Genomic DNA, 16,680 nt, shown 5'->3' with positions numbered 1-16,680 from the left:
CACTAAATTATATATATATTTTAAAACTTCTTTAATTTAGAAATCCTAAATATTAGGAATGTTTTTTTATCTTACAATTTTATCCAATGTAAAATATATTTTTAAAGGATAAAAAAGGCGAACGACATTTCGCTAAGGGACTTCGTGCTTTTAATATAGTATAGATTTGTAACAATTCTTCTAATCTATTTATTTATAAATAAATTGTTTTGATACGAATAATTTACCCTTTTCTAATATATTCTTTGTTTAATTAATTTTGTAAACATTCTTTATAAGGAAATTCATTTTCTTTTGAGAGAAAAATTGAAGCAACTTGCTCAAAGCCACTATAGGTTAAGCAAACATTGCAAAAGCATATAATGCACGAGTGGGCTTTCCCATCTTCTTGGAGTCATATTCTGTCTTTTTCTGTTCTTGGTCTTTTTTATTTTATTTTATTTTATTTTATTTTTGTTTTATTTTCTCTTTTTCTCTCAACCCCATTCTTGCATGGTCACACACGTAAAGTGTAGTTTTCATTTAATTTCCACATATATACTTGCATGCAATTAAACGAAAGATTTTTTATCTTTTCATTTAATCTTCCTTGTTCAGTTTAAAAGTAATGAAAGAGAAGGAATAGAAAACAAAGAATTTAACAGTTAGAGATTGACAAAAAAGGTAGGGGATTGTGTTGGAACTGAAAGATTCATTAATACGTTATATTTTAGCTACAAATCGAATAGAATTAATCAAAAGATAAAGACATAATTAAACTTAGGCACACACAATCAGAGCTTTTGCCCTGCCTAAATTACACTTAGTGAGAACCTAGCTATGAAATAATATCTGGAATACATAACATGGTCAATAACATTAATTAGATAATTAATTAAACAAGCCATTGTCATATTAAGTAGCAGGTTCAGACTTCAACAGAGGCCTCTATGGTTTCCTTTGGCGTAATCTTCTCTCCATTAATAATCCCACTGAGTTGAGGCATATTAATTTCATTCAGCTCAGGAACCATTGGAATTATTTCTGAACACACCATTGCACTCAACTTCACAACATCAATAATCTGCTCTTTTAATAAGTCCTCAGAAAGCTTATGCTCTTCCACAATTGTTACTGTATTTTCTTTTTCCGCTATTTTTATTTCTTTTGTGACCTTCTTCGCGTTCTTGTAAATCACGTAAAGCACCATTTGTAGCACTCCGAGGGTGAATCCCAGCACGTTTGGAATCTATTTTGCAAATTGAAGAGAATTCATTATAGGACATTTATTAAAAAAGAAACGAAATGATTTTTTTTTTTATTTAAACTTACAGCAATATTATAATCTTTGCGTAGTAGACCATAGAAAAACCACATAACGGCACTTAATGTCAGGAAAAATGATAGGAGAAATGGCATGTACTCCACACTTTGGGTCTTTATAACTTGTCGCTGCAGTCAAAAACAAAATATATTCATATAAATGCTAATGAAGGAAAATTAAAGATTCAAGTTGAATAGTCGATATACATGCAAACTAGTATACAATGTTACGAAAAAGAGGAAGGAAAAAGATTGTGAGGAAGCAATATATATATACTTACAACAATACCCAAAGGTGCAACGAATACACACAAGGAAAAAATAAGACAAATCCATCCGACTATCTGAGCACGGTTGGAGCTTTTTGCAAGAAATTGAGTTAACAAAATGATTAATCCCAGACCAAAAAAGTTCAGCAAAAGAAGCAGCTTCACTGTGTCCATCTACGTTGTGTCACCAAAAAAAGAAAAACGTTTACTTAGTATTGAAATAATATTTGAACATTCAATCTAGGAAAAAATCCAACGAAATGAATTGGAAATTTGTTGCAATACCTTGGCTTTCTTTGTGGCGTAAAAGAGGAAGAAGCAAATGTAGAAAGATTGTATGCAACAGCCAACAGAGTTAATGGTAATGAGAAGAGTGGTATCAGGTTTGAGAAATGCATAGTAAATCCAAAGCATGGCACTGAATAAGCCAACCACGTAAGGAACTGATTGGAACCCTTCCGTTGATTTCTTCTTGTAAATTTTGTAAAACGTTGGCCTGCAACCAAATTTTATCATTTCAACACTCTAACTTCATAATTTCCTTTTCCTTTCTGAAGAAAGAAAAAAAAAATGCATTGCATGGCTTTGGGAAAAATACTTACGCTGGTGCAAGGTAGACCATGAAGGAGACAATGTTGCCTGAAATAAATTTAAAAAAAAGGAAATTCAAACTTAGTGAGGTATTAGAATGTGGATAACAAATTAAACCAAGACAATTAAGAATAAATGTCTAAAACAATGAAATGTGTTTCAATACAAATATTTCTAAGCTGAAAAAATAATGAAGCGGGATGATTTCTGTTAAAGAGAGTACTAGTGAATCCGTGCGATAACACAAAAAGAGTAAGACAAAAAAATAAAATTTATAATTGTTGGACCCACAATATGTGTGAGTTCGATTCTCATTGTCTACTCTCCCTTTAGAAAACACTTAATTTGTAGGGTTTCAAGCTTTGTAGTAGATGGTTTCGTACATATATAGAAAGGGGGTGGTAACCATTAATAAAATGAAAAAAGGATAAACAAATATATTGTATTTTTTTAATACCTAGGAGGCCAAATGTAAAAGCCAAGTGAATCATCTCTTCTGAACACAATAAAAAAAATTTCCTCACTCTTCTTGGTTAATGAAGAGATAAATCTTTGTGTGTAGCTTACAAGTACATTATGAACAATGGAAGAATGAGCTATTTATATAGAGGAGTGTAGTAGTAAACAAAGCCTAGATTCAAGGAAGCTATCTAACTATCCTTTTCTCTTTTATTTTTTTTTAAAACTTCTTTTACCTTTTATTTTGTTATCCTTTACAGTTGTTCAACAGTACTGTATTAATCAGAAATCCAAATTGCTTTCTTTCCCTTGATGCTCCATTTAACCTAATTTAGTTATTTCCTGCCTTGGACAGAACCCCCTGACCAGCTCATTTATTTTCTGTAATGGGAAAATACACAAAGCCAAAATGGGACCCACAGTTTCCTTTCTGATGTGTCTACCACCAATCCAATTGGCCTTAAGGCTTACAACTCACACTATAACAATTTTGGTAGGGTTTGATGCCTATAGGTTAAAAGCATAGCCATGACCTTATACAGTAAATTAAAAGTGAATGTTAAGATGAGCTATGATCCAATTGTATATTGCCATGTCAGCACCAATAATACATGTGGAGGAATCAATTCTTCAAGTGGATCACTATATTTAATTTTTTTAATAAACTTATAATGTAACTGGCAGCTGGCTAAATATATTTTGATGAGTTCCTTTATTTCCTTGTTGGGTTATATTTGAATCTTGTTATGGATCAGCCTGCTTTTTCCATTAAGAGATTGAAGTGGAGGTGTTTTTTTTTTTTTTTTTAAATTTTTAAATGAGCATAACAGAGGAAGAATATACCCACATAAACTTGTAACGTTCACAAAGTTGGAATAAATTAACAACAAAGAAAGGTCAATTAGAAGCCTCTTAGCTTGACTTCTAAATTGATCAAGTAATATATATAAACTTTGAGTAGCAGGATGAGAATTATAACGGTTCAATCGTTATATGTTGTTTCTAATTCTCCTAATCATGTTCCCACAAGGTGATTAAATTGTGAAAAAGAACTCCTTTTTTTTTAATTCTGCATTTGAGGGAAAGAGAGAGCTTACACAAATTATAACTTTAAGTTCACGATTTAATTTAAATTATGAATTTAAGTCCAAGTAACTAACAGCTTGTAAAATACGCCATATTCAACTTTATTTGACATTTTACTGAGCCGACAAAGCAAATGTTTCTGTCTTAGTAGGCTTCTAAGTTCTAACTGACCAATGTTTAGAAGGTTTTGCACGATAGGTCGACTACCCCTACTAGACCTCATTTACCAGTAACTTTGTTACTACTATTCTTTTTGCGTATTACTAGACGTAAAAGGTGGTAATATAACTAGTTTAACCACTTCTGTCTTTGGTACGATGGAAATTATTTATTCTACGATTTTTTTATGAGGAAGTTACTTCTGATGTTTGCTACCGGTTCATCAAAAAGAGGAAAATAATTTTCTTTACTTATGGCAAAGGTCATTGCTCTTCACGATTTATGAACTGTTAACTTCATTTTCTTGCCCAAACTAAAAACTAAATATTATTATTCTTTAATACTCAAAAATTAAATAAAAGTAAGCTCCAATCTGATGATATTATTATTAATTTTCATTTCAAAACCTATTATTTTCTCACCAGCCAAAAACAAAAAATATTTTCCACAAAATAATTTTTACAAAAATATAATTTGCAGAAAGATATATTTTTAAAATGAGAAATGACTTCTACTAAACCCAGAAGTAGTCAAGGTGAGAAAAGGTGTGGGCAGATTAGACTTTTTTTTTTCTTCAATAATTGGAGTTGGTAATGGCAAGATGGTTAAAAGAAAGCAGTTATCCACCCATATTATTCATTAAAAAATTGGTCGAATAATGAACTATTTAAAAACGGATCAAAAATGGATAAAAACCCATATTATCCACTTAGAAAATGGATAACCAATGGATAACTAATGAGTTTAACTTTTACATTTGTAAAACTTCAAATTGGGGGTTCCTCACTGGGAGACTAGGAAGTCTCCCAAAAGTGATAATATTCAAGAAGTCATATTAAATATGGGTCGGATAATTTATTCATTTTTATGCATTACCCGTTTTCGACCTGCCCATATTCGACCCACCCCGCCCCGCCCGTTTGCCGCCCCTAATTGGAGTTCATGATGTTGTGGCCTAATTATGTTATACTGATCCAGTTGAGGCATACACGCGCCTGCGCCCAACTTGATCGAATAAGGGTTTTTGTTTGAAATTGTTACACAAATAGCCAATCAGAGTCAATGTTTATATAATAGGCCCATTTTACTTAGCCAACTGTATTTTGTTCATTTTGTATCTTCTCCTGAATAGAAATATCTGGCTGACTGGATCCTTCTCTCCTTTTCTCGTCTTTAATGGAAAATTAGTCCTGTTTCCTTACTAACAATAACTGACCAAACTGATAGATTTAGACATATTATTCCATATATACTTTCTATTTAAAAGTGTAACTTAATTCATATATCGCAACGATTTTTTTAGTGACATTTTACCCAATGAATTATATTTTATAATTTTTTACGCTATAAACGAATAACAATTAAATTTATACGCGATTTTAAGGACATGTGGATTGATTCAACACAAATAATCAAGATTGTTAGATAAACAAGTTAGAGATAAAATGAGTAATCAAACAAATTGTTATGTTACGGCCTGGCTTGTATTTAGGTTGGACAGTAATTTTGCTCTCGATCGGACCCTTGGTTCGAAACTAATTGTGTATGAAGAATAACAATAAAATAAGAGCTTTACAATAGCTAGAAAGCATGAATTTGAATTTGTATTATCTTGGTTTACGTGTTACAATGTGTGTTATCAAAGAAAAACTTCCCCTTTATATAGTAGGAGAGTTTTATCCCTAGAACAAGTCTAAAAAAAGTAAAAAATCTCCGTTTCTCGTTAATTACCGATCCGTAACCATCGGGCGAGATATGCGTCGTAATATCCGGTTAGGTACAGATATCACTGCCTTCTGTTAGTCGTGCGTAACCGTTTGCTATATCTACGAGGTTTAAGAGATTGTTTCGGGTCAAGGGAGCGTTACCTTATCACGCCCAGCGATGAGCCGACTGTTCATCTTTCATGGGTCTTGGTACTAAAAGCTCCCAACCTCGATTTCATCCTCATATGTTCGTGCCCTCCTTCCGTCTTCTTCACCGAAAAATCGGTGTATGCATTATTTTTGATTTCACCCGTATACAGATAGTCCCCTCATTTTTTGGAGGGTAGGTTTGCCGAAACGACGGGAAACGAATAAATGAACCCCGATTTCTTCCCTCGTTCATTATAACCGAGGTGGCGGGTAAAATCGAAACGTCGCATTAGTCGCGTCGTTCTGACTTCGGACACATGTCGGTCATCGGCTGGCTGTCTTCGCATGTGATACGTCACACAATGATTGCAATTTCCCCTATAAAAGCTTCAACCTTCTTCATTTCTTTTCACTTTTCGTTTCTAAGCTTTTCCTTCGAATATTCTAACGGCTTTTGAGTTCTTTAGACCTTCATACATTGTTCTTTGAACCTTCATATCTTCATACCTTTATCTTTAACCTTCAAACCTTCAAACCTTCGTACGCCTGCTTCAAACCTTCATGTTTTTCCAGATCCACGATGGCTAAAACTTCCAAGTGTGTACCACAACAAGCGGCCCCTTCATCTTCCCACCTGACCACGGGCATCGAGGCGACCGCCCCCGAGGTGGCTCCTGAGCCCCCTATCAAGAGTTTTATACCCAGGGGTTGCTCCATCGGGAATGATTTCAAAGTCGAGAAGGCCTCCGTCTAATAAGACCAAGGCGAGGGAGCATGGAGATATATATGCTTCGATACTGAAGATATCATTTCCATAGTTCGAGAGGACTGTAATTGGGAAGGTAAAGACGTGGTCGTACCCGGGCATGATAACGATATTACTACCCACGTGAAATAGTATTTAAGTATTTGCACTTACCCCTTCACGTTGGACCCGGTAGACCCAGTAATCCTGGCCTTTTGTAAGAGGTACGAGGTGTGTTTCGGGAAAATCCACCTGTCCTTCTGGAGGATCGTGATCCTGATACGCCATTTTGTGAGCAACAACGAACTTTCTCGGTTCACCATCGACCACCTACTCTGCCTGTACAGTCCCCGAATTTTTTGGGAGGGACTAATAAAACTTGTTCTCCAGGCAAGCAAGGCCCCCTTCTCAAGCATCGACAAGGATCGAGACCGAGGCTAACAGGGTAGGTTTGTCTGGGTGAAAACCGAAGACCTGATCCCTCTTGAGTTCCTACCATTCCCCAAGAAGTGGAATGCATCTCGTAAGTGTCATCTTCCTTAAGTGTTAATGTCTTTTCATTCTTTCTCTCATTGCTTGTAGTTATGGTTGTGCAGTTGTTTCCCGAGTCCCTGATGCATTCCCCGATTTAAGGAGTGGATCGAAGGGATCTTCAAGAAAATGCCGTACTCCGAGCGCACATGGCGCAAACTTTAGAAGGGCAAATGAGAGGCTCGTTCTCATGGTGAGGTTCTTCTCTGCACCGTTATCACTACTTTCCCAACTTACATAATTCTAGCTTTTTCTCTTCTTTTATAGGTCTACCTAAGACCACTGAACTTAGGATGCTAGACGGGGATGAGTATACGTTTGTACCCATCGAGCCCTCCATTTTGGGGCATCCTGGGATTGCTGTGAAAGCGGAGAAGAAGAGGAAAAGAAAGTCCTTAGGTTCCCCGGATCCGGTTCGAGAGGCCGAAGTGAAGATGGAGGTTGCGACCTTCCAAGAAGCCGTTCATGTTCAGAAGGAGGCGATATGTGTGATCGATATCATCGAGACACCTTCCTATACCAAGTCCATGCTTGAAGAGGTCGAAGAGGGTAAAACAAAGTCGAGTGAAAGAGTACAAGGTGCAGATGATCCTCTCCACTTCTTCTTTGATGGCATGGACATATCCACACTGGAATATTTCTCCGGGATGGGTCACCTGGAGATCCCTAAGAAGGACGTGCCCTCAGGAGCTGGCGGGCCGAGTTCGAGCCCAAGATTAGTGAAGCAATTTCCCGCGCCGAGCTTAGACCTTGGGCGCAAGAGAATGGTTGTTCTCACAGTCTTGGAGGATTATCGGATCCTGTCTGCTCTGGTAGTCATAGCCAGCTACCCCCGATGCCTCGTGATCGAGGAGGACCAGGCAAAGATGAATGAGGTTGGCACGTCAAGTCTTTTCAATGAGGCGCAGCAGGCGCTGAACCGGGTAAGGCTTTAATACTTTCATATTCCCTTTGCGAATCCCACTTAAGTTTTCCTTTGATGTCTCTTACTAATTCCACTATTTCACTGGCTTCATTGCTCCACCATGAGAGCTTCCTCCGGTACCGCTTGGAAATCATCCAGCTCGAGTTCGATCTCAAAGAGAAGGTATGGAAGAAGGATATGTACATGCTTCTCAGTGAGCAACAAGACTAGGCCCTTAAAGACCTCCAGGCTGAGCTGGACAAAGCTCAGAAGGAGGCCTCAACCTTGAAGCGGGAACATGCCGACCTAGTTAAAAAGGTAAAGGTCTTTGAAGCTAAAAACGAGGAGCTAGTCACGGTGACTAACAAAACAACCTCGCAGGTCCAACAGAAGATCGACCTAATCGACCATGTCCGAGTCGAGATGAACGAGGTCAAGGCCATGGCCATGGCCGAATGGTGGAAGGGCAGGATAAACCTGCCATGGCTTCGGAGAAGGAAACTACGAGGGAAGAGCTGGCATCGGTTGAGAATTAACTCCGGGTGGCGAAGGACAAAGCTGATAAGTGGTCTCAGAGGCAGCCGAGACCCGCCTAAAGACAAAGGCTGAATACGTGAAGCGGATGTCCCGAAGAGATCCACACCCGAGGTTTCGACCTATCGGCCAAGATCGAGAAAGCTAAGAATCTTGAGACTGAGGCAAAGGAGCTCTACGAGCCTGAGGGTGCCGAACGCTCTGGGTTCCGATAGTTCTGGCGACGAGTCAGGCCCCGTTGAAGACCAGACATAGATGCCTCAGTACATTTTCAATTTTTGTTTTTCCTTATGTATATATATTTTTCATGTTAGGGCAGTTTTATAGGGCCTTTGTAAATATATTTTGGAATATATATATATATATATATATATATATATATATATATATATATATATATGAAAATTTTCCCTTTCTAGCAATATCGTGTTTTTACTTTTCTAGCATATTTTATTCGTGTATTGTTTTTGGTGCCTTAGTATTGAATCAAATGTAGTTCTGGGATATTTATTTTCCGGAAGTTCGAGCGAAGCCCGACTTCGATGCAACTTTGTTTGCTCCTGGATTTGAAACCTCAGTGCGATCGGAGGCTCCCAAGATGCTCAAGTGTTTTTAGATGATACTTTTGCCGAGGGTAATCTTTTTGTAGGTTTCGAGTTTTTGTAAAGGCCTTACTTTCTGATTATGGGCTTCGAACGTCTCCGAGTCATTTTTTTACTTTGGCCGTAGCCTTTTTATATTTGGGCACTTCCTAATAGATTTAGTGTCTCGGGGGTTCAGTAGCCCGGGTCGTCCGAATTTATTTGGGGCGACAATCCCCGAGTAGGGGTAGCCTATGGTTTTGATAGTCCTTGAGTAGAGGTAGCTTATGGGCTCGATAGTCCCTGAGAAGGGTAGCCTATGGGCTCGGTCGTCCTCGAGTAGGGGTATCCCATGGGCTCTAGGATACGCGATTGAAGAAGTAAAAACGCGTAATAGCAAAGCGAATGTTTCTTTCATTTCTTAGTACGTAAGGTACACGATCAAAAACGCGTAAGAACTTGTGCCATGGCTAGAGTGGACTATGTGGGCACAGTTCATATGACCGTTTGGCCCTTACAATGAATCCTAACCACCAAGCCTTAGCTTTTAGTGCACAAAGCTTCTGTTTTCCCTTGTTAACGACCTTAAGTTCAACCTCGAATACTGTTGACTTGAAGCGAACGATCATGGACACTAGTCTAAAACCGACATTCGAATCTAAGTTATCACGTGTTACTATTGCCTTGTTAAAAACCTTGCCTAAGAATCCATCTTGGGACAAAACCGGTTCAAGAGACAAAGAGTGCAACGCATGCTTTTAGACCTAATAGCCACAACCATCCTTGGTTGTTTACCTGGAAATGTTAGTCCGATTCATAACATGATTAAAGAGTAACTGATTTCGTACCTTAGCAGTAGTACCACCTTAGGTGTGCCACGTTCCAGTTGTTTGGTAGTTTCACACCGTTTCCTGCTTCGAGTTTGTACGAGCCTTTGACGGTTATTCCGACAACTCGATATGGTCCTTTCCAGTTCGGTCTCAGCTTCCCCTCGATCGGGTTCAGGGTGTGTAATGCTACCTTCCTCAACACCAAGTCCCCGATCTAAAAGTGTCGAAGGTTGGCTCTTTGATTGTAATATCTTTCTATTTGCTGTTTCTGGGCGGCTAACCGGATCAAGGCAGCCTCCTTCCTTTCATCCAATAGTTTTAGGCTCGTGATCATGGCCTCGCCGTTTGACTCTTCTGTCGAATATTGGATCCTGAGGCTTGGTTCTTCCACTTCAATTGGTATTAAGGATTTAGCCCCATAGACCAACGAGAACGAGGTGGCTCCGGTACTAGATTTCGAGGTTGCACGGTATGCCGACAAGATTTTCTTCCATTTTTCTTTGGCGTCGGCCAACCTTTTTTTTAGGTTTTGATGTATGGTCTTTTTTGTTGATTCTGCCTGCCCGTTTCTACTAGGTTGATAAGGTGTTGATAATAGCTTTTTGATCTTGTGGTCTTCAAAAAGTTTATTCACCTTGTTGCCGATGAATTATTTTCTATTATACCGAACAACCTCGGCCGGTATCCCGAATCAACATATTATGTAGTCCTAAATGAAGTCAATGACTTCCTTCTTCCGGACTCTTTCGAACGCTTGAGCTTCAACCCATTTGAAAAAATAATCAGTCATGAATAGTATGAATTAAGCCTTATCGGGTGCCCACGGTAGGGGACCGACGATATCCATTCCCCACTTCATAAACGGCCACAAGGACAAGACCGAGTGGAGTAGTTCTCCCGGTTGATGGATCATCAGAGCATGTCTCTATCAGTCGTCGCATTTTCATACGAAGTCGTTTGTATCTTTCTCCATCTCAGTCCAGTAATTGCCATCCCTGATTAATTTCCGTACTAAATACTCTGCCCCCGAATGATTCCCGCAAGTGCCTTAGTGGACTTCTCTCAAGGCGTATTCAGTCTCTCCCGGTCCCAAGCATCTGGCTAGCGGGCCGTCGAAGGTTCTCCTGAATAACGTCCCTTCGACCAAGCTAAGTCTAGTAGCCTTAGTATGCATGGCTCTCGATTATTTGGGATCCAAAGGTAACTTTCCGGTGTTCAAGTAGTCTATGTACTTGTTCCTCCAATCCCAAGTTAAACTCGTTGAGTTTACATGGGCGTCGCCTTCTTCTACCTTAGATTTCATAAGCTGCACCACTGTTCCTAAACTAAATTCATCAGCGTCGACCGACGACCCCAAGTTAGCCAGAGCATCGGCCTAGCTGTTCTGATCTTGAGGTACGTGCTACAGGGTCTATTCCCTAAATTGATGCAGTGTTACCTGTAATTTTTCCAAGTACCTTCGCATCCGTTCTTCTTTTACTTTGAACATCCCATTAACTTGGTTTACCACAAGGAGGGAGTCACACTTGGTTTCGATCACCTCAGCCCCAAGGCTTTTAGCCAATGCTATATCCGCAATCATGGCCTCACACACGACCTCATTGCTAGTCAATTTCACAGTTCGAATAGATCGCCTAATAATATTTCTTGTAGGTAGTTTTAATACGATGCCGAGCCCGGACCCCTTTGTATTTGAGGCACTATTCGTAAAAAGGGTCCAGATCCCTGAGGTGGTCCTCGAGGTCAACAGTAGTTCCCTCTCAACTTCGGGTATTAAGGACGGTGTAAAGTCGGCCACGAAGTTTGCCAAAATCTTAGATTTTATGGCGGTTCGGGGTCGATACTTGATATCGTACCAGCTAATTGCGACAGCCCATTTGGCCAACAGGCCCGAAATCTCGGGTTTGTGTATGATGTTCCTCAGTTGGTAAGAGGTTACGACACATATGGGGTGGCATTGAAAGTACGATTTTAACTTTCTGGAGGCGCTTAGCAAAGCGAGCGCCAATTGTTTCAGGTGAGGATACCTTGTTTCGGCCTGCCTAGAGTTCTACTGATATAGTAAATAGGATATTGCGTACATCTATCTTCCCTGATCAAGACTCCACTTACCGCTATCTCGGAAACCGCCAAGTAAAGGTATAACTGTTCGTCCGCCTTCGAAGTATGCAACATGGGTCGACTCGATAGGTACCGTTTGAGTTCTTCCAAAGCTTGTTGGCATTTTGGGGTCCATAAAAAGTTATTCTTCTTCTTTAACAGCGATAAGAACAGATGGATTTTGTTCGAAGACCTTGATATGAACCGGCCTAGGGTGGCTATACGCTCGGTTAGCCTTTGAACGGCCTTGACGTTGTCCACCACAGTGATATCTTCTATGGCTTTGATTTTGACGGGGTTGATCTCGATCCCTCGATTGGACACCATGAACCCGAGAAATTTTCCCGATCCGACTCCGAATATGCACTTCTCCGGGTTCAGCTCCATATTGTATTTTTTCAATATGTTGAAGGTCTCCTGTAAATGTTTCAAATGATCCTCTATTCGCAAGGACTTGACTAACATGTTATCAATATAAACTTTCATTGATTTCCCTATCTATTCTTTGAACATCCGGTTTACTAAGCGTTGATAGGTGGTACCAGCATTTTTTAATCCGAATGGCATTATATTATAACAGTAGGTGCCGAATTTAGTGATAAAAGAAGTTTTTTCTTGGTCACCCAGGACCATCCAAATTTGGTTGTACCCGGAATAGGCATCGAGAAAACTGAGTATCTCATGCCCGGCCGTTGCATCGATCATCCGATCGATGTTAGGCAAAAGAAAAGAATCATTGGGGTATGCCTTGTTTAGATCTTTGTAATCTACACACATTCTTAGCTTATTCCCTTTTTTAGGCACTACTACTACGTTAGCTAACTAGTCCGGGTACTTAACCTCCCGAATGGATCCTATTTTAAGGAGCTTAGATACCTCGTCCTTGATGAATGCATGTTTGACCTCAGATTACGGCCTCCTTTTCTGCTTAACCGGATGGAACTTTGGGTTCAAACTCAGCTTATGAGTGGTTACCTCTAGCGGGATCCCTGTCATGTCAATATGGGACCAAGCGAAACAATCTATGTTAGCTTTAAGAAAATTAATGAGTTTTTTCCTGAGCTCGGGGGTTAACCCCGTGCCCAGGTATACCTTTTGATCTGGTAGGTATTCGATCAATGTTACTTGCTACAGCTCTTTGACCGTCAATTTGGTGGTGTCGGTATCATCAAGAGCTATGAACGATCTCGGAACTCCGTAATCATCATCCTTGTCTATTCCTCGTCCTCTGGTCCGGCACCGGCATCGGTGGTTGCTTTTTAACTTCGGCTTTTCTGGTTGGCTCTGTGTTCCTTAATGTCGAGACGACGGGCACCAGGAGTACTTCATTGACTGCGAACGTCTCCTTTGCAGCCGACTGTTATCCGTAGACCGTCTTGATTCCTCCTGGTGTAGGGAATTTCAACGCCTGGTGTAAGGTCGAAGGCATCACCCTCATGTTATGAACCCATGGCCTTCCGAATAGACCGTTATATCTCATATCCCCTTCTATCACATAAAACGTTATCTCTTGGATTGTCCTGACGATGTTCATTGGTAGGGTTATCTCCCCTTTAGTGGTTTCGCATGCCATGTTAAATTCGTTCAACATCCGGACTGCTGACACTATTTGATCTTATAACCCCAATTTCTCTACGACCCTCAATCTGATTATGTTGGACGAGCTACCTGGATCAATCAACACACGTTTAACTAGAGATTTATTTATAAGTACGGATATTACCAGTGCATCATTATGAGGTTGTACGATGCCCTCGGCATTTTTGTCGCTGAATGAAATGGTTCCCTCCAGGACATAATCTCGGGTGCGCTTTTCCCTCGTGATGGATACTTTTGTGCGTTTTGTCATTGGTCCTTGGGGGACATCGACCTCTCCAATGATCATGTTGATGATGTGCCGAGGTTCCTCTTGTTCGGTGTGTTTGTTGGCATCCCTATTCCTGAAGTGGTTTTTGGCTCGATCACTCATAAATTCTCGGAGGTTCCCACTATTAAACAACTGGGAAACTTCTTATCTCAATTGTCGACAATCCTCGATCATGTGGCCATGAGTGCCATGATACTTTCACATCAAGTTAAGACATCTCTGGGTAGGATCAGATTGTAATGGTTGAGGCCACTTGGTTTCCTTGATGTGCCCGATGGCTGATACGATGCTGGCACTATCAACGTTGAAGTTATACTACGATAATCTTGGTGCTTCCATTCCCCCGAGTGGCCTGTCGAAACCCTTTTTGCTCATCAGACCTCGGCTATTGGGCCCTTGATCGCTTCTCTTTTCGTTCCTTGTGGGGTGACGCCCGGACTCGTTTTCCCTCTAATCTGCGCTGTTTGGTTGGTACCGATCTCGGACTGGCCTTGATTCACTATCGACGACTCTCTTAGACCTGTCGTCGGCTCTGATGGATTAAACGGACCCAGAAGGGGCTCCGAGTTGGTTGTCCTCGACTCTGATTTTGACTAGTACCTGTTGTGGACGTCGGCCCAAGTTACCGCCGGGTACTCTACCAAATTTTGTTTTAGTTGCTGCGAAGCCAAGGAGCTTTGGGGGTTAAGTCCTTGAGTGAATGCCTGAATGGCCCAATCATCTGCAACCAGAGGCAGGTCCATCCTTTCCATTTGGAATCTTGACACGAACTCCTTGAGCATCTCGTTATCTCTTTGTTTAACCTTGAAAATGTCCGATTTTTTGGTCTCGACCTTGATGGACGCTACATGAGCCTTCTTAAAAGCATATGCAAGCATAGCAAAACACGTCAATGGAATTTGGGGGTAAGTTGTCGTACCATATCATTTCTCCTTTTGACAGAGTCTCCCCGAACTTTTTTAGTAACACCGACTCGATTTCATCATCTTCCAAGTCGTTGCCTTTGATGGCGCATGTGTATGAGGTCACATGCTCATTTAGATCTGTGGTTCCTTTATATTTTAGAATATCAGGCATACGAAACCTTTTCGGGATCGTCTTTGGTGTCGTAATCGGAGGGAAAGGCTTTTGGACAAATTGTTTGGAATCTGGTCCTTTCAATATCGGGGGTGCTCTCGGGATTTGATCGATCCTGGAATTATATGTCTTCACCTTCTTGTCGTTGGCCTCAATTTTCTTCTCACCTGATTCCACCCGCTTTGTCAATGCTTCAAATATTCTTATTATCTCGGGGTTGACCCCGGGTTTAGCTTCACCTAACCTCTCGATGGTATGCTCAGTCATTGGGATGTTCTTCCGGGATGGTTCGGGCTTTACTCTGTTGGAGGCATGATTTTGATTCTGTATCTGCGCTATCGCTGCTTGTTTAGCTTGCAACATTTTGAAGATTAACCGCAGGCTAACCCCATCGCCTTCGTGTGCTTCTCGAGCCGTTGATCAGGGTACCCCGCGAACACTGATTTTGGGATCATACAACAGGTTGACATCGATGGCCACCTGTGAGTTAGCATCAACTGGATCGGCAACTGGGACTCTGTTGGGATTAGCAGGAGGTATCAACATTGGCTCGGATATGGCAGATTAAAAATTGACATTTTTAAACTGACATGAAATTAAGATTTTAAAGAACAAGCATAAAATAGAGCGTGTTATGGAGATTTGTATCAAATCACCACTATTATCCTTAGCCCTACGGTAGGCGCCAAACTGTTTACCCTATAAACGGATAACAATTAAATTTGTACGCAATTTTAAGAATATGTAGATTGATTCAACATAAATAATCAAGACTATTAGATAAACGAGTTAGAGATAAAATGAGTAATCAAACCAATTGTGATGTTACGACCTGGCTTGTATTTAGGCCGGACAGTAATTTTGCCCTCGATCGGACCCTTAGTTCGAAGCCAATTGTGTATGAAGAACAACAATAAAATAAGAGCTTTGCAATAGCTAAAAAGTAGAAAAATGAATTTGTATTGCCTTGGTTTGCGTGTTACAATGCGTGTTATCAAAGAAAAACTTTCCCTTTATATAGTAGGAGAGTTGCATCCCTAGTACAAGTCTAAAAAAGGTAAAAATTTCTTTTTTTCGTTAATTACTGATCCGTAACCGACATCGGGCGAGATCCGCGTTGTGATATACGTTTAGGTACGGATATCACAGCCTTCTGTTAGTCGTGCGTAACTATTTGCTATATCTCTGAGGTTTAAGAGCTCGTTTCGGGTCTGGGGAGCGTTACCTTATCACGCCCGGTGATGAGCCGACTGTTCATATTTCATGGGTCTTGGTACGAAAAGCTCTCAGCCTCGATTTCATCCTCGTATGTTCGTGCCCTCCTTCCGTCTTCTTCACAGGGAAATCGGGGTATGCATTATTTTCGATTTCACCCGTATACAATAATGATTATCCATTTAACTTATAAAAGAGGAACAATTTATGGCTTTTAGTGAATTTCATGTTCAACACAAGTTGAAGTTAGTTTATTAAGGTAAGATGTCACAAGACCAAAAATTTAGGAGCAGTTTAATCTATCTGTTTTTGTGAATTTCACATTCTTCTTTACAAGTTCACAATTGTGAGCACGTGATTTTTACCCGACGAAAAATACTCCTACAAATTCAAAATATGTTTTTCTAATTATTCTAATTTTTATAGAAGTTTTTTAGGAATTTCTTGTTAATTGTTGCTTGCATTTAGTTACATATTTAACATTTTACAATCATAAGAAAAAAACACCAAAAATGTCTAAAATATTTCATGCATAGCATTTTAGGTCTTAATTGCATTTATGATTTAATTATTT

General features: G+C 40.0%; 1 protein-coding gene across 1 annotated transcript; it reads right to left on the bottom strand.

Moving 5' to 3' along the window:
• Positions 1 to 681: 681 nt before the first annotated feature.
• LOC107772218 (bidirectional sugar transporter SWEET10-like) lies at positions 682 to 2,741 on the bottom strand. The gene is made up of 6 exons (XM_016591710.2): positions 2,620 to 2,741; positions 2,174 to 2,210; positions 1,857 to 2,067; positions 1,584 to 1,745; positions 1,312 to 1,431; positions 682 to 1,228 (listed from the first exon to the last, which is right to left on the bottom strand). The coding sequence occupies exons 1-6, from the start codon at positions 2,651 to 2,653 to the stop codon at positions 908 to 910; spliced, it is 885 nt and encodes a 294-aa protein (XP_016447196.1). The 5' UTR covers positions 2,654 to 2,741; the 3' UTR covers positions 682 to 907.
• Positions 2,742 to 16,680: the final 13,939 nt, after the last annotated feature.

The sequence above is a fragment of the Nicotiana tabacum genome, chromosome 4 (assembly GCF_000715075.1).
Source record: "Nicotiana tabacum cultivar K326 chromosome 4, ASM71507v2, whole genome shotgun sequence".
In the NCBI taxonomy this organism is placed as follows: Eukaryota; Viridiplantae; Streptophyta; class Magnoliopsida; order Solanales; family Solanaceae; genus Nicotiana; species Nicotiana tabacum.
Note: the sequence above shows the minus strand (reverse complement) of the source record. Positions and strands in the feature narration are given on the sequence as shown.

Excerpts from the sequence above, each read along its gene's own strand:
- LOC107772218 (XM_016591710.2), bottom strand. The coding sequence starts at position 2,653 with ATGATTCACTTGGCTTTTACATTTGGCCTCCTAG. Across the intron at positions 2,068-2,173 it reads ATGGTCTACCTTGCACCAGC|GCCAACGTTTTACAAAATTT; the intron begins GTAAGTATTTTT and ends ATTTGGTTGCAG. Across the intron at positions 1,746-1,856 it reads ACGCCACAAAGAAAGCCAAG|ATGGACACAGTGAAGCTGCT; the intron begins GTATTGCAACAA and ends GACACAACGTAG.